This window comes from Hippoglossus hippoglossus, chromosome 7 (genome assembly GCF_009819705.1).
Source record: "Hippoglossus hippoglossus isolate fHipHip1 chromosome 7, fHipHip1.pri, whole genome shotgun sequence".
Taxonomy (NCBI): Eukaryota; Metazoa; Chordata; class Actinopteri; order Pleuronectiformes; family Pleuronectidae; genus Hippoglossus; species Hippoglossus hippoglossus.
Window position 1 is genome coordinate 11,000,436 of NC_047157.1, and position 18,336 is coordinate 11,018,771.

Here is an 18,336-nt window from a genome sequence, read left to right on the forward strand (position 1 = left end):
GCACAGTCTCTTAATGAATGGTGGGTGTTTTTTGTGTGTGTAACATGCCACATTGCACTGGGTATAAGCTAGAAATCAGTTTTGGCTCAAACTGCTCTAATGTGTTTAACATCTTAAAAAACAGTATATTTGAAAAGTCAGTGTTCGACGTCTCAGATTCAGCTTTACAGAGTCCATCATCCAAAGTGCTGCTGGTTCTGCTCCGTCTGATGGTTGTGGTCTGGACAGATTTTCTGCACCAGCCTGTAGTCGGTGCCGGTGAAGGCGATGAAGATGCATATAACTTTAAAGGGCTTGGCGCAGATCCAGGCCGCCTGTGACTGGGTGTTCTCTGAGTAGCACGTCTGCCCCGGGTTGTACAGGCAGGGCTTGGTCTTCTTAGACCGGTTGGTTCTCTGGTACTCAATCCTGCAGTTGAGTTCGGTCACCATCATCACATCCGGCTGCTGCTGCTTCTGCTGGTCGGGAGGGGTGGAGCTGGTGGAGTGAGGCAGGCTGTGGTTCGAGGGCGTCACTTCCGGAACCAGGACTGAGTTTTTGGTGTGAGCGCTCTGAGTCACAGGATGCAGAACTTCCCAGCCCACGGCTTTGGAGGGCGGGACGATGCTGACGGATATGTTCCCCAAACGGGAGGAGTTGTGGCGGAAGTAGACGCTGAAAGTCCCGTTGATGTGGTCCACGATTTTCCCCGTCACCAGGAGGCTGAACTTGACTGTTTTCACGTTGAAGTAAAAATCCCCCCAGCCCAGGATCTTCTTGGCCTTTGTGGATGTTTTAGCAGGAGATCTGGGAGCAGGGCGGTACAGATACTGATCTAAGGCCTGGGAGAAGTTCTGCGGCCAGCCGTACGGGCCGAGCGAGCCGTAAGCAGGCGTTTTGTGTTTGGTGGAGATGATCTGTAAATCTTTGGAGATGTGTTTCACCTTCAGTGCAGCTCCCACGGCGTCTTCTCTTCCTCCTCCCCCCTCCCTCCACTGTTGGTCCAAGGGATTCACTGTTTCTTGGACCTGCAGAGAAGAATCAAAACATAAATAACGAGCTGTGACATTTGGTTTGTAGAACGTAAAGTAGATCTGGTTGAAAATGTCTTGGTTAGATTATAACAATTAGATGTCATAATATTAAACTTTATTTCCACAAATAGCTTCTCTGTTACTGTGGATACCAAAAAAATAGTCAAATCTATCAAATCTTCTGACAGTGTGTATGTATCATCCAGAGTTATGCATGGGAGCACTGACATGTTGCTGTCAACCTTTGCTGTGAGCACAACAAACACAACAATTCTGATATTTTTGAGATGAAAATCTCAAAACTAATTTCTTCACATGGCCAGGTCCAGGTGATTAAAACATTTTTAGGGTGAAAAATACCATAATGTATTGTTTCTGCCTTTGTTTGCTTTTGAAGGAATTTCAACATAACTTCTTGTGGACAGATTTCTTTGATTTCTTTTAATTGTATTTATAGACTTTTTGGTTTTTGGATTTGTGTCTCTGTTGTTTGCTCCTTGAGTTGACTTGTGTTTTTTCTGTTGTTGCACGGTCAGTGTTTTATTTTGTTACATACCCTTGTCTCTCATTTCAGTGCACTTCACTTCCTGCCTTTGTCTGCTGTCCCTCCTTCAATGATAACCTGCCCCCGCCTTGATTGCTTCCACCTCTGCCTTGTTAACTCCTCCACGGAGGTTCTGGGTTTGTTCTGGGTTTGTTAGTTTGCAAGCAGCATTACGCAAAAAAAAACCTACTGGATGGATGACCATGAAACTTGGTGGAAGGACGCGGTATGGGTCATGAAAGAATACATTCGATTTTGGTGCGGATCCGGATCAGGGCGCAGATCAAAGGGATTTCTTTATTCACTTTCTTTAACATTGGAAGATAGGATGTTTTTCATAATTTTCATTGATTTCTCAGAGAATAATTCGTGGATCTTTATGAAAAAAGTCAGGCAGGTTTAGGGGACTAATATTTATGAATGTGTACAATTTGGTGCAGATTCAAATACAAATCTGGATCTAGTTCATTTGAATGTGGTTTCATTAGAGGACTGTGTGGCCTTGGTGGATGTATGTACTATATTGCGTGCCAATCAAGTTAACTTCTGTATTTAAACCCTGTGTTCCTCTATGGTCCTTGCCATGTTTTTTTTATTCCGTTATTTACCTTTGCCTTTTTATGTCATGGTTTTTTTATACCTCTGACGTTCTGTGTCCCGAACCTGTTTGGTCTTATCAAAGATATATTTTTTGATCTGTCCTCGAGTGTCTCTTCTGCATTTGGGTCCTCACCGTGCTCTGGATGCACCATTAAAAGCAAAGACTAAAAGGAAATTGTGAATATGTTTTTGACTTTAAATCTCTTCATTCTAATTGCGGAGTACAGCATGAAAAAAGATGTTCAGTGCAGCGTGTCAGCATCAACGAGCAGCACTCGAGTTCGGAATCTGAAGTTAATATGAGGCTTCAACAGTCTGTCGCTTCGTCCAGAGGTTCAGTCCTTTCAGAGTTAAACTCCATCTTTGTGTTATAACACCCCCTGCAGCTTCGCATAGAAACACTGTCTGTTAAGACTCGAGTGGAAGATTCCCACCGGATTCATCTGAATGATATCTCACAGATGGTTAGTTAAAGTTGAAAAATAGTAACTCAAAAAAGCAACATTACACCTGTGTATAAACCACTCAGCAGTCATCATGCTCGCAGGCAGCTCTAGCATATCAATCTTAGCTCTGCAGAATAAAAAGTGACAAGACAGATTAGAGGGAGAAAGCCCTTTAGATCACCAGGACGACCGCAGATGAAGGACAGTTTTCACTGCAGCTACATTACAAGGAAGCAGTTAATCAATCAAAATAATTACGCTTCGACGTGTCAGGTCCCCTGAACGAGAGCAAATTGAGATTGACTGTGATCGATACTGTAGGTCAGCCCCTTCGGGCAAGGACTGCAGGAAGGAACATGCACACGCCCACACACAATGTCAAAGCCCTATTTCCATGGACACTTTTAATTTGGCTGTCCTCCCTCGTACTCTTGTTGCCTTGTTAAAACTCCCGATCCTCTTTTCAGTGCGACCTTGATAATGAACTGAATCCATTGGCTTATTAATCAATATGTTTGTAGAAGAGACAGGGACACAGTCAACACACAGGTCACTGCTGAAATTGATGCTCATTCACCATTTATAATGCAAAGGTGAACAAATGTGCAAACTGTCCACAGCATCTTTTGTTTTCATCATTTCATTGTTTCATCATCCCAGTCGTTGCCATATAAAGGTATCTACTGTAACAAATAAATAATTTACTCACGTGAAATCTAATTTAAACTCAGCAATTCTTCCATTGTCAGTGCAACTTCTATAGTTGTGTCTGTGCAATGTCAATATCATCCATGTGCAAACCTATTTACATTGTATATATTGTTAGTAGTTGTGGGAACTATGAAACTAGTAGAATGGGTTTCTCTATAATTTTCAAGGTGTCGACATTACTATGTAAAGTGCCTTGAGATAATGTATGTTGTATTACAATGCGATACGAATACATTTTAATTTAATTGAATATTTTCCTGATGTGATTATATTCCATGTTTTCAGAGGCTTTGCTGCTGTTGTAGTACAGCAAATGTCCCCTTCTTTTCCAATTATCGTATTGCACCGTATCATATCTTGCTGTATTTTAGTGTATCATGATGTATTGAATTGTATCGTATTGTACCATATTGTATCGTGTCATACCTTGTCATATCTTGTTGCATTGTATCATATCTTATTGTACCTTATGGTATGGTATCGTATGTTGTTGTATCTAATGGTATCAAATCGTAATGTATCCTGACGTATCTAATCGTATCTTGTCCTACTTTTATCGTATCGTATGATATCTTCTCGCAACTTCTCGTGTCATATCTTTTCATATCGTAGCTTGTCTTATCTCTTTGTATCGTATCTTGCCTTGTCATATCGTATTTGTAGAGAAGGCGTCATTCATTGCAACTAATTGACTAGTAAAGTATTAAATACATTGAGAAGCTGTACTTTATTTTTGTCACAGAAAATATGAGAGGAGAGCGACTGTAGAAATTAAGTGATTGTTTAGATCGATGAAGCAGCTAATTATAAGCCCAATAAATCCAGTCATTAATGAGGATGTTTATGTGACTGATATTTGTCAGATTCACTTGCAACATTGTCCTGTGATCGGATGTAACATGATGTACAGACACAAACATACCAATGTAAACATAAATCACTGTCAAGGGTGAAAACTAATTGGATCACCTCACTAGTCAGGTCATTAAAAAGCTTCATGCAGTGTGAGAAACACATCTAGAGAGTCGAGACACAAGTCGTGCAAAAAGTTCTGCACACTTGTTGTTCAGGACTTTATTCTAGTTTCATCATAGTGTGTCGGAGGCAGAGGTTTAGGAATATTCTCCCCCAGATTTCTGAATAAATAGATCCCAGGGCATCATTATCTCTCACCAGCAAGTGGGATTCACATCACCCCTCACCACCTCCAGCCCCATGTGCCAATCTCTGCCACCTCCTGGAACAAAGTGAGCTCCAGCTGTGCCTACTGTTACAAACCTAAATCTCCAACTATGGGCTGTTCTCACCACCCCTAATTGGAGCGCGTGGTGTGACAGCCTTGTCATTGGCTCTGTGTCAAGATGCCAGCACCGTGACTGCAAGTGAGCAACGGCGGTGGAGTGGATGCAAACACAACACCTGTGCAAAGGCACCTGCACTGGAATAAAAAATCTGGGAAACCTGAGAGCTGTAATTGCATTTTTGAGGACAGAGAGAACATTCTTGCCATTGGCTAAAAATATACTTAATGTGTTAGTTTTTCAGACTCAACAAAAAGACGAGGTGACAATGTTTCTTAAGCCCCGGGGTGATAAAACTTTTCAAAACGAACAAAGACTGAGGATTCATTTAGTTCAAGTCATAAAGCACAAAATGAGCTCGCTTTGAAGGTTTCACCTGACAGCTTCAGTGACAAAGTGACAGAGGGTGCAGACATCTGCTCATGCAGCACAGCAAAATTAAAGACAAGACAGCAGATTCATTTACTATTATTAAGAATTACCGAGCATATGGCTGGAACTAATTACAAATCTGAGGGTGGTACGTGAATTTCACATGAGACAGCTCTGATCAAGCCCCGACACTCTCTCAAATCATGAAGTGGTCAGTTCTGTGTCAAAATCCTATCAGGACAAAAGACCAGCACCAGTCTCGACCCCAGAAAAAAACCTCTGAGATATCTCCGATCAGAAGAATCAAAGAAGTCAAGTCTTAACCAAGTGTCAATAAAATTCCGACAAACCAGAGCACAGATCAACTGAGTGGACTTGTCACCTCTGTCTACTTCTTCAAATGATTTGGAGGATTCGCTCTGCGGTCAACGTCTCCATGTTGAAGATACATATAGAATCATAAAGGTTTTTAAAAATTGCTTGTTGATTTTCATGCACAGAAACCACACAGCCTTTCAACAAGAAAAAAACAATATGCAAAACAAGACCTGTGTTTTTGCATCAATGCTGCAATTTGATGACCAATAATAATATATTTTCGCACTTTTCAAAAAACAGGTTTACAAAGTGACACAAGGACAGAAAATACATGCAGCTTGATAACTTTAAACAATGTAAATGCAAGAGAAATTTGATAAAATTGAGCATGAGGGCTTATGTGAGATTTTTCTTCAGCCATTATTAAACTACAGGCTACATAAAAAAAACTATAAATTACAATTATAAACAAACAGCGTATATATTTCCCAGCCCGGCATCAGTAAATGTGCAGAAAAGGAAAATCTGCCAGTGGTTACACCAACACCACCCCGTGTGATTTACAAACCCTCCACCTCAGCAGCGGAGTGGAGGCGCGGAGCTGTTCGCCGGTGTCACTCACCGCTGGAGGGAGAAGCCACAGGCAGGTGACGGTGAAGAAAAAGTTCAAACACACACACTTCATCCTGCAGCATCCACACAGGCAGCTCCACAACAAGTGCTGCTCCACTGAGCTGCAAGTACAAGTACAGAGAGAGGACACTATACGCAACAATCCCCCAAGTGAGTGAAGCTGCTCCCTCTCCACCTCCCTCCCATCATCTCTCTCTCTCTCTCTCTCTCTCTCTCTCTCTCTCTCTCTCTCTCTCTCTCTCTCTCACACACACACACAGACACACACACACACACAGACACACACACACACACACACACACACACACACACACACACACACACGAATGCTCCTGCCTCCCCTGCTCATTTCCAGCACCTGGCCGGCCCTTGTTATGACTCATCAGCCCGGGGAAACGCGCTCTCGGCTGGGCGCAGTGTGACAGCCCGCCCCGCTGTCCCCCGCATGCTGGAGCCACGGGGAGGCTGACAAAATGACAAGTGCTCTCTCCGGGAAATGTTAAAACAGCGCTGACAAGTGTGGTGAGATGCTGCCACCGCCTCAGCCTATCAGTGCAAATCCAGCCCAACAAATCACTGCATGTAGGAGCCGAGCAGACAAGTTGTCTGGTATAAAGAAGCATAATGAGAGAGCTGGACTCAAAGCTCCTGCACCATTAGCTATGGGCTACATGTATCTTCATCACTGACAACTATCACACCTCATGTCTGCAAAGTGCCTTAGTGTTTGTATCAGCTTTATGAAACATTTGTTCTGTAACGAATGTACGTTTCATTATTTTAAGCAGTTTAGAAAAATAATTATCAATTAAAATAGCCTTAAGAACTGGCATCGATTTGTCTTTGTCAAAAAAAAGACGGAGCAGGCTATTGGTGCCAAATTAAAGACAATACAATTGTATTCATTCTGAAAAAAAAGTCGTATTACAAGAATAAAGTTGTTGTTTAATGAGAAAAAGTCATTATATCACGAGGATAAAGTTGTAATTGAAAAGAGTTGTCATAATACGAAATAAGGTTACAATTTAATGAGGAAAAAGTCACAATGTAACAAGAATAAGGTTGTAATATAATCAGGAAAAGTCATAATATCAGGAGGATATAGTTGAAATTGAGAAGAAAGTCGTCATATTTTGGAAATAAAGTTCAAATGAGAAAAAAACAAGAATAAAGTTGTAATTTAATGAGAAAAAACTCATAATATTATGAGCATGAAGTCGCAGTTTAACAAAATAAGTCGTAATATTATGAGAAAAAGAAGAAAAAAAAACATGAAATAAACATCCAGCAAAGAGAACCAGTGCTCGCTAGAGTTCTCGCTGGAGTTGATCTGCTCATATCCCCCCCTGTAAAATTACACATAGCCTAAACTTTACTCTTGTAATTTAACAACCTTATTCCTGAAATCTCACATTTTTTCCTCCACTTTGTCGCAAGACACACTTTGCTAACAAGGTTAAAATTAATATATATAGGTCAACAGGAAATATGGTATAAATGTTACAGCACTTTTCATATTGGCAGCAAACTGTGCTTTTCCAAATGTTCTCAATAATCCCTGTCGTTGAAGGTTTGTCATATACCAGTGATCTGTCTTTGACACATGTAAAGCTGTATTTAGTGGTAGGCCCCTTTGTGTGTGTAGAGAATGTTAAGTGTTCCCTGGAAAGGTAACTGTGCCATTGATGCCATTTTTCACTGCAGAAAAGCTTTTAAAATCTACAGGAGGTAAAGCTGGTTGTTGTTGATTTAGAATGGTCAGAGTTCCTAAAACTGTGATAATGGTGGTAAATGAATTGAGTGTAATATCATGTATTTGACATGTAAGGCCACATGTTGGGGGTCTGTGTTCAGGAGCCTTTGCTTCATATTGTAAACCCAGTCAGAGCACAATGACACCACGTGAGTAATTTTAACAAAGGTCGTGCCCATACGCATATATAAAAGAGGCCCCTGCCTTGGTAACAGCTGCTCTTGGAGATAGTTATCTCAAAGTCCCCGTGTCTTCGTTTCTACACACTGAGCGGAGAGTGGAAGATAACAATGGGTAAAAATAGTTGAAAACATATTATTCTATCAAAATATGTTGACCTAAAGTGTTCAGTCATGTATAAATTATGTTATTATGGAGTTTAATACGCTTTATAATATCATGTCACCAGCGTCCTGAACTCGGCAGAACGGATTGAGCGGAGCACTTTCTTGTCTGACTCTTAATCTCTGATTTCTGTGCGCATGCGTTGTAAACGCTGCGACAGCGAGAAGAACGTTAACTATATAAACATATCGTAAAACCATTTCACACCTGCACGTGTTCAAGAGTCGTCATGTTTTACAAATATAAAATGAACGAGATCGTTTTTTAAACTAATAGAAGAGATTTTCTTAAGGGGGCGTGGTGGAGTTCGCCAAATCCCACAATGCTTTGCGCGTGTTTAACAGTTACAAACTACACTATTTACACGTATTTCTCACAAACAGGACTTTGGTTTGACTGCCGAAGATGTATAGTGCGAATAGTTTATCTATTTGGATCAAAAATTATTTCCTAGATATGGGGTTGAAAATTGAAACCTAAGTGAGGAGGGTGATGCGGAGAATGGCTCGGAGCACTCGGACGTGTAGGAGTCAGTACACTCTTGTTTCTCTTCAGATCGCATAAATCTTTCGCCTTTTACTAAAGATTTCCGTGGAGAGGAACAATAAGAGTTTCGCCCAATTTTTTGATGCCCGGCGCAAGCTGGGCTTCCTAACTTTGTTCAAAAATAAAAAGATCTTTATGATATCTTGAAAGTCTTCGTCGTTGACTTCGACTTTCACTGTTATATCTTCTGAGCTGACGCCATTTAAATAAATCTCGCATTTGAGTGAGTTACACTATTCTAATGCGTATCGAGCTCGTTGGGATAGCACCTAAAAACAAGGAAGAAATCAACAGTGATCACGGACAATATACGGGGATTCTCTCTTTCTCATAGATAAAGTGCTGCACATATAGGCACTGGATGAATGTAAAAGTACTGTGAAGAGCTTTGAGTGGCCACCAGGACTAGAAAAGCTGCTACATAAATACAGACCACTCACAGTTAAATATCAGTGCATGATACTAAAATCATGAAGTAAGAGTAGTCTGTAAAAACTGAGATGTAAGAACACAGGTAAATACTGAATGAATTTTATTTCAGAATATAGGACAAGACGGTGACAGTCCCTTGTACGTTTGAAGTTCTACCAGTGGATGTTGTAAGGTGTTAGCGGCCACCAGCGGATGTCAGGGACATAACCTCAGTTATTGTTTTGGCCTTGTAATCAACGATACAGGCTGAACCTGGGGGTCAGTGGCTGAGACTAAAGGAAAATGCCAACTCAAATCGAATATACTTTATTATACATGTGTTTAACAAACAACAATCTTAAAAACATAAAAACCAGAGTGAAAAATGTGCCCAGACAAAGTGCAGAGGTTATTGAGAGACATGGCCACATCAATATGTTTCCTCATTGACTGGTATGAGAGACGTTGGGATGCATGAGAGCTTGAGGCGGTTGGTCTTGACCATACAGTCTATGGTCTTGACTGACTGGCTACTGGCTTGTATGGCAGCACTATGAAAACCATGTTAGGTTAGAGCTAAAGTGATCGAAGTGCATTGAGGTAAGAAATACAGACATAAATTATGTACAGTTAAGGTGGATGAAGAATATATGTACAGGACCAGGCAGCAGCAGATGAATAAACAGTGTAGCGTATAAATATATATACAGCAGATGAATATATATACAGATTATGTGGTGAATACTGATAATGAAGAAGAAGAAGTGTCTGGTACTCTGTTGAGAATTGTGTGTCTATTTTTGTGACTGCACTGAGCTCAACTACACTGAAGTTAAAATCCAAGTATGTGTACTCATGCATCGCAAATAAAGCTGAGTCAAGTTTCAAGTTTCAAGTTGTATTTGTCATGTGCAAGTTAACACAGGGTCAACAGCACAATGAAAGATGTTGGACAGGAAGAGACAGGTCAGCTCAGCAGTGCAATAGTTAAATTAAAATAAAAGCAAGGTAGAATGAGCTGACTATAAAAAACTAAAATACAATACAATACAAAACTATAACTATATATATTCAAAGGTGCAGTTTGACATTTGTTTGACAACTGTATGTAGTGTGTGTGAATAGTTATTGCACCGTGTCCTTATCAGTTGATTCACATTTTTCCAAATAAAGCTGATCCTGATTAGCGACGAGGCCTGACCGCAGCAGGTACAGTATGTATCTGTGTTACAAACACTATTGTTGTTATATAACCTCACCTGATGGTCTCATAACATGATGAGAATAGAAACATGTTATCAACTCATACTTGAAGCAGCAGTTCACTGATTACGTAATACGTGTCTATGGCCACAAGAGGGTGCACAATTCAACATAAACCCAAACTATGGCCTCTTATACTCGTCATTAAAAACATTATTTATGTTTAAAAGTGGTGACTTTAACATTTTATCCACATATTTGACTGTTGACTTTCTGTTGCAGTCACGCAAGTGCAGATGCGTTCTTTCTTTTTTTCGAATTCACCTCCAAATATCCTGCAAGCACAACCGGGTGTTTTATTTTTACAGCAAATTGTGTTGGTCACCTTCATAAAATTTAGTTTAAATAAAAAGAACATGTTAAAAAAAAATACAATGTAGTCATTTTGCTTTAGTGGCAGCAGAGAGATCCTGTGCATCAGAATAACTTTTTTTGGGGGGTGTCAACATATTAGTGCTTTAAGGAATATCAAACAACGAATTAATCATAGACTGTATAGAGAAAATTTGCCTGTGAAGAGAATAAACTATCTAACTATCTATCTATCTATCTATCTATCTATCTATCTATCTATCTATCTATCTATCTATCTATCTATCTATCTATCTATCTATCTATCTATCTATAGGGATTGGCATTGCGATTTTGTCGTGTGTTTTATCCTCCGGGGCAGTAGGTGGCAGTAACGCGCCCATCAGCTGGCTGCCTATTATACTAGAAGAAAGCTAAACAAAATGTCGAGGTTCACTATGTTGCGATGAACACTGTAAACAGTCATTATAGCATCACGTACAGAGAAGGAAGAGGATGAGCTCTTCTCTGCCGCCACAACAAATCTGCGATATGTTTTTTTTTATCGGTGGTGTTGTTGCCAAGGGAACGAGGCAGAGTTTGTATCTGGAGCAGATCACACAGCTCCACGTGTAAAATCTGTTTATTCTCTTCGCTGCTCAATAGTTTTTATTTCAGTCAAGTGCCTCTCTGCCAGTGAACTCCACAGCGGAGTTCAGACAGTTCAATGAAACAAACAAAGCAGGGACACGTTTGCAATCTAAATATTTGTTGATGATCTTCGTTGTTGATGATTTGACCTGGCTGGTGTGGAACCATAGACCAGTGTGTGGAACATGTCAGACAGTTGTGAGCAGATCAAATGACAGATGAAACCTTTCCTGAGCCCTCACCGCTCAAGGCACCATCGGTTTGCCTGAATAGCTCATCTGAACCTCTTCATTTACCAAATCACCAAATGATGAGTTTTAAATACTATGATGCTTTCCAGAAATATAAAAAAAAACAAGTTTCACAGGAAGTATTTAAGTGCACTTCAGGTTTTAATATTTGAAACATTTACACGTTATGCATTATCCAGTCGTATCCACAGTAAAATCATGTGGAATTCTGTTCAAACCCAGTCCAGTACAATTGTCTGCATTTTTCCTTTTTACATTGTTAATAGAAAGCTATGTACATGTTGAAATGGCTTTTATTTATGTAACTGTCAAGGGCAGAGAAGCAAATGGTAACAAATCATTCATTAGATCATTTTGATTAGGTCATAGATTTAATTATGATTTATTATCAGTTTCCCATTTGCTGCCTCTTATAAAAAAGGTATCTGCTACTCAGAGGTAGAGTTGTAAGATGTTAGAGGAACTTTCCATCACTATTGTCAAAAACATCTGAAATACATGGATGCATTTGTTAAATATCAATTGCACAACAATTCATGACTTGCTTCATGACCTCTGCAGGTTTCCCCAGCCTGTCCTCAAAGCTACTGTCAGCCGGCAGTAAATTAAAGCATTTAGCGTTTATATTTTTTAACTATTCACAACAAAACCATTACATCACAAATTGTGTCTTTCCAACTTAAAAATGTAAGTGTCAATGAAACAGTTTTTCAAATCCTCAATGTCTTTGTTATCATGCTTCACTTTGTGTCAAAGGCACAAACGGATCACAGCAAATACGCATCTGCAGAGCAAATTTAGATTTTTTTTCAGGTGACAGATGCAGAAAATAGCTGTAAGCCACCAGTTTGTGCTGATATTTAAAGTGTGTTGTGGCCTCTATCACTGGACATCCTGGTTTCTATGTCACAGTGATCTCCTCCAGCAGATCAGCAGGGAAGTAGCCCAGCTTGCGTCCGGTGCTGACCTTCAGGTAGCCGCCTTTCTCATCTCCTTTCTTCACCACAATCTGAAACACAGAGGTGCAGCAGTGTCGTCAGGACGAACTTCCACATGCTCTCAAAGGCTCCTAATCAGTTATACATGCACCATGCACTGTGTTTATAAGTTGATGAAGAGGGTACACTCATGTTAGCAGGTTAAACATTCATAAGACTAGAATGGCACTCAGTTGAACACATATCTCTGCCAAGACCCAACAGTCCCCTTAAATTCAATCATTCTGCACCAAATGTCTCTATTACTCATAGACATCAGTGCACTAAATTTACCTGACTTTTTTCATCTAGAATAATGAATTATTCCCTGGGGATTGTAACATTTCAGTTGAAAATATTTAACAAACACACCCCCAATCTCGCAATGTGAAAGAAAGTCACAAACAAATCCTGGAACCACTACTTTGTGCAGATCCACTTAAAAATTGAATGGATACTTCCCTGACCTATACCGTGTCCCTCCATCAAGTTTTGTGGAAATCCATTCTGTTGTTTTTGTGTAATCTTGTGTATGATCAGAATTTTTTTACATTTTGCTCAGTAAATGCAAACACTTGCACACTTTAGTGCAGCAGTTACCTGATCTTTCTTCAGTGTGATCTGTCCCATCTCTCTGTTCCCTACAAAGGAGCGAGTCACCTTGAAGACTCTCTCCGACGCACGCACTTTTATGAGGTAGTTGGTGGGGAAGTAGCCCGTCTTATCTGCCATCTTTCCCTGCAAACACGGCGGAGAGACTTTGAGTTCATTCTCAGTACAAACTTTAAAAAACAAGAGAAAGACAGAACTGAAGCAGCAAAGATTCAGATAAAATCTTAATAAAATCAGGAAGTTTCACTTACTCTCCACCACTCTTCGTTTGAGTCATCCAGGACTGTGATCCGATCACCGGGGCTAACACACAACCACAGTTTAAACTCAACATTTTAAAAAATTCTTCCTCGCTGAAAATGATTTGATTAAGCAAATAAAAGAATAAATGCTTTTGAGTCAAAGTAGTTATGGCATTGTTTGTCTTTCAAACTTACTGGATGTCCAGGTCGTCTTTCTCAATGGCCTTAAAGCGGTAGAGAGCCAGGTAATAGTGGGATTGGGAGAATGTACCTTTACTCTGTTGATGACAAAGAACAGAGGCTGCTGTAGATTACAACTGGTTTTGATTTATAACAAAACTACAATTATCCCCCTGTTGTTGTATGCCTCCATCAACCAATGCAGTTTCTCCAGATGCATATGAGGTCATCATGACCTTTGACCCCTGACATCTAATCAGTTCATCTTTGAGTCCAAATGATATCTGGTCAAAACTTGAAGAAAATCCCTAGTGGTAGATTTGGAGCTATATTCAAGAGGCTAATAACGGGTTTTGTGAGGCCACCATGACCTTTGACCTTTGACATTTTACCACACAAGTCTAATCAGTTTATCTGTGAGTCTAAGTGAACATTTGTGACAAATATCAAGAAATTCCATCAAGGAGTTCTGGAGTCATCATGTTCGCAAGAACTGGTCGGATGGATGGACGACCTGAAAATGCTCCAAGCCACTGACTATTATGGAGGCATAAAAAGGTGCATGTAGAAATGTTGCAGCTGGTTTGGTTCTCACCTTTTCATCTGCTTTGTGTTCTCCTTTGTCCTTCTTATCATCAGGCTTCCCTGTGTGCACATCAGAGTCAACAACTTAGGCCTCACTGTTTTACAATACAGCCATTTAGAACCTGAGAACGACTTATTTCATATTATGGTTATTGTTTTGTATTTTGTATTATAACATCCTTGTGGAATTTATAACTTTTTAACAGTTATTCTGCATTTCTACAGCACAGCTTCAGGATTGTTTATTTTCTTACTTTATTCCATGTTAAATATGGGTTATGCACAAATGATATTCATTTTGAAAAGTTGTTACAACAAATATCTAACACTGAAAACATGTAACCATCTAACTCTATTGTTTCTTTGTACCTTCTCCCTCATCGTTCTCTTTGGGCTGTTGGTTCTCTTCTTCCTCTTCCTCCATCATCACCATCATCTAGTGGACAAAACAATGATAAAATCAGAAATGTACATGAATATTATATTCCATGTATTTATCAACACATAAAATTCAAACCTTTTCAAAATGCTGTATTTCCTTGGATACCTTGTGAATGTGAATTCATGAAAAGTGTTTGTGATCTGATTGAAGCTATATTGAGTACTCACGTTTTTCTTGTCGTTTTCATTCTTTTTACGCTCCTTATTTGCCATGATGACACCGACCCGCAGGGTGTCGAAGACGGGGTCGCTCCTGTTCGAGTTGTCTGGTTAAAGACGGAGTAATTAGTCCGATTATTAGCAGAGTGGATAATTCAATTTGATATTTTTCATGAATAAGCTATCGTCTTTCAGAAATAATTGAATTGCACAATATGATATATAAGGGCCCTGGCCTGGATTTTTTGTCATGAGTCCAAGAAATGTTTGACCAGATATTTAAAAACTTTGGGTTTGTTGTTGCAATTCTATAAAAACTGTGTTCATTTTTAGAATTCAGGAAAAACAGTCGTTTATAAAGCTTCAAGACATTAGATGCACGTTATTAGATATTTCTTTTTACCATACACGTGCTTGTGTGTGGGCAAATCATTCTTTTTAAACCAAGATTATTTAATCCTTCAATTAATCTGGAAACCTAAAAGTTATAAAATCTGGAGATAAACTGGACATTAGTATTTTATTGATCAAATTAATTATTCAGTTGTTTTTCGATAAAAATAAAAAGAATCGACTTGAAGGTCAAATGTTTGTTATTGTAATTTAAACTTTCTCCATATCTCTCCACAGATTGTTAGAAAAAAAATTAGGTTATGACAAAAATGTCCTTGATGTTACTACAGACTTACTTGGATCTGGTTGGTCGCTGCCGTACAGGGGGGAGCTGTAGGCCCTTCTGAAGCCAGGGGGCTACGGGAACAAAAAGAAAACATTGGGTTTGAATGTGTCCAATCAGTTTTAGTCACAAAGATCTGTCTCACGGCAGGCAAAGCAGTGGGAATATATGTGCGTTTTAGCAGCCCACTGTACTGTACTGTAGTTGTTCTTGTTTTCTAAAAAAAGGAACATGACTCACAATTTTTCCAAAGCATCTCTGGAACTCGACATATGACTGACATGAATGATGGATGTTGGTCTTGCAGTTTTTACACCTCAGAGCAAACTTGTTGTTCACTGAAAGGTAAACAAAGGAACATGTGAGGGGCTGGTCAGAAATCCAGACTCAAGCATTAAACACAAAACATTTACATTGAAAAATGTTATATGATTTTGTTAATGTTTGCGTATGTACTATGTTGACGTAATGTCCAGTACGTACAGACTATCATTCGAGCACAGACGTCACAGAACTTGGGTTTCTTGCAGTAGTGGTCCTTGAACTTGTGCGGTTTGTCGTTGACTCTGAGAACTGGTGGAGGAGGTTCTGGTTCCTTCTCCTCCACCTCCACCTCCTCCTCATATATGAAATAGACCTGGAGATAAAGGACGTATGTTAGACAGTCATTAAAGACACAAAAACGGCACTCAGTGGAGCGCTAAGGCCCAATAATCCCTTCATGAAACCACATTGAAATTCCCTAGAATCTGATTTTTATTTGAATCTGCACCAAATTTTACAAAAAAATTAAATTATTAAATTTAAATTAAATTAAATCCTGGATCCACACCTTCATTCCCTCTGTATTATTGTCAAAAGCAAACATTTGTGTGGAATAATTTTGGTGTGCAGTTTTGCCCTCAAATAATATGCAGGAAAATTCCTACAGAGTGAGGACTGCCACTGGATGGTGCTTTTATTTGATGCAACCATAACTGCAGAATTTGATGTGTCCCAACATCCCTGTTTGACAAGATCAGCATTCTGTTGTTCATCACATTTATAATGCAGGTCTCGTCCTCTGCAGATCAGCCTGCAGCTTCACATTATCCCACAAGGAATAAAAGACTCTTAAGTCAGAGCTCATATTTTTCCAATTGACGCTGCACTGCGTTCCTGTCCCAGCTGGTGGCTATTTTAAACCGCTCGGGAATGGCACCGCTAACATTGGGGGGTGGCTGGGATTTGACATGGTCTTGTCACTCACAGTTTCTCCGTCCTCCTTCACTACATTGTCAGGAGCTGGAGGGTTGTCATGGATATCCAGTGAGTTTTTGTCATCCTCCCTGACACACAGACACACACACACACACACAAAGAAAGTAAAACAGAGCGAAGAGGAAGACCAAATCAAGCAGATACTAAAGATACTAAAGTTTGTGTTAACTTGGGCTTAAACAGGGGATGTGAACATGAAAACTGAATGTGTTGAGGTTTCCTGGTTCGTTATAACAACGTCATGCAGTGACCTGATGTAGCTGACATGATTTGTGTTGGCATCAAATTGCCATTCCACCTTAAAATAGTTGTTGATCATTTATTTTGGGAGACTCCTGTGGTTCATTTTCTCAAATTAACATCAAGGTGCTTTTTTATTATTGTATGTCAATATTGACAGACATGGATAATTGATTAAGATGGAGGTGCCATTGGATGATTTTGTACTTTTCTGTCTGGGCTGTTGCAACATTTAGCTCAATAACAAATTCAACAGAGTCGTGTGGGGAGGATGAGGAGGTGCAGGCAGGCAAAGTGGGGCAAGCAATGTATTTGTATCTTTCGAGGTATACTCACTGGTCCATGGTGTTAGGTGGACAATGTCAGCACTCCCTCCCCTATGAAGATATTTAGATTTCATTCATCTGTTTAGCACATTTATTCATTTTATCATTAAAGTCAATACATTTTAATTAATGTATAATTTCTTTAAATTGTGTCTTTTCCTCTATCAACTGCCACTGACCTGGACAAAAGCCACAAGCCTACACACTTCTAATCAAACACAACTGAATGAAACTGAATGTTGTGTATAGGTGTAGCCTTTACGTGACTTTCTGTCGCATACTCTTTTGTCACCATTTATCCTCTATAAAGGATGACTTTTAAAAAATGTTACACAACAGAATATTATATGATTTTTATGATGTAAACTAGTTTAGCACAATGTTGTTTAAGGCACACAGTGACACAAAGACATGTGAAGACAGATTTCAGTATGTATTTGTGTGTGACTACATAACAAAAAGGTTACATGTTGCCGTGCACCTAATGCTAATACGCACACACAAACACAAACACCCATTTGAATGCACTTGACAACTTGACCTCGACTATTCAGGGGTGTGTGAAATTGAATCTAATCACAGCTAAATTTGCTGCCTCTGCCAATAAAGGTAAACAAGAGCCAAAGAGTCTTTGTTAATTAAGAAAAATCTTTTTTCCTCAAAACCACACATCACACGGAGGAACACTACAAACCAGTTGAATAAGTCCTTCGCCTGCTGACAATGACTGGAGCCCTGTAGATCCGAGTGGGACAAACCAGCTGCGTAGGGCTCTTGGGGTTGTGTGCTAAAACTTGCACAGGCTGGACCCCTGGCCTTGTTCTCTCTGTCGTCTCTCCAGGTGATTCCCAAAGTATGATTCCCAGTTCAAGATCTGAGTATTTGTGTAGTTATCTATAATGTTGTATGTGTGTGTCTGTGTGTGTCTTTGTGATAGGCTGAGCACCCATGTGTCAAGCTGACTGCTTGCGACAGCTGGGGGCCTCGGACTGAGCGCCGATGACGAGGGGAAATCAGATACTTTCTCGCCCCTGTCTTCATTACACACACATATACTCACCTCTTTCCCCTTGTCCCACTTGTTCAGGGGGAACAGAAACACACGCAGACACACACAGACACACTAAGTCATTTACTTTGATCACTGCCTTTGTCCTTTAATCCCAGCAAGTTGGATGCACAAACTTTT

The 18,336-nt window shown here is 39.8% G+C and overlaps 2 protein-coding genes and 1 non-coding gene across 4 annotated transcripts; 1 reads left to right on the forward strand and 2 right to left on the reverse strand.

Moving 5' to 3' along the window:
• Positions 1–34: 34 nt before the first annotated feature.
• Positions 35–6,127, reverse strand: LOC117764068 (neurexophilin-4-like). The gene is made up of 2 exons (XM_034589522.1): positions 5,928–6,127; positions 35–1,007 (listed from the first exon to the last, which is right to left on the reverse strand). Exons 1-2 carry the CDS (start codon positions 5,988–5,990, stop codon positions 177–179), a joined length of 894 nt encoding a protein of 297 aa, XP_034445413.1. The 5' UTR covers positions 5,991–6,127; the 3' UTR covers positions 35–176.
• A 2,444-nt stretch (positions 6,128–8,571) lies between these two features.
• Positions 8,572–8,685, forward strand: LOC117765428. Its single transcript, XR_004614577.1, has one exon. It is a non-coding gene; the product is annotated as a U5 spliceosomal RNA (small nuclear RNA).
• A 3,471-nt stretch (positions 8,686–12,156) lies between these two features.
• stac3 (SH3 and cysteine rich domain 3) lies at positions 12,157–18,139 on the reverse strand. Of its 2 annotated transcripts, none has more exons than XM_034589520.1 (13): positions 17,862–18,134; positions 17,158–17,198; positions 16,571–16,649; positions 15,805–15,958; positions 15,562–15,659; positions 15,335–15,395; positions 14,655–14,752; positions 14,415–14,481; positions 14,056–14,105; positions 13,476–13,558; positions 13,290–13,341; positions 13,027–13,164; positions 12,157–12,458 (listed from the first exon to the last, which is right to left on the reverse strand). In XM_034589520.1, the coding sequence occupies exons 2-13, from the start codon at positions 17,163–17,165 to the stop codon at positions 12,351–12,353; spliced, it is 996 nt and encodes a 331-aa protein (XP_034445411.1). In that variant the 5' UTR covers positions 17,166–17,198; positions 17,862–18,134; the 3' UTR covers positions 12,157–12,350. The 2 variants fall into 2 exon arrangements, with proteins under 2 accessions (XP_034445411.1, XP_034445412.1); XM_034589521.1 differs by having other exon boundaries at positions 12,345–12,458; positions 17,842–18,139.
• Positions 18,140–18,336: the final 197 nt, after the last annotated feature.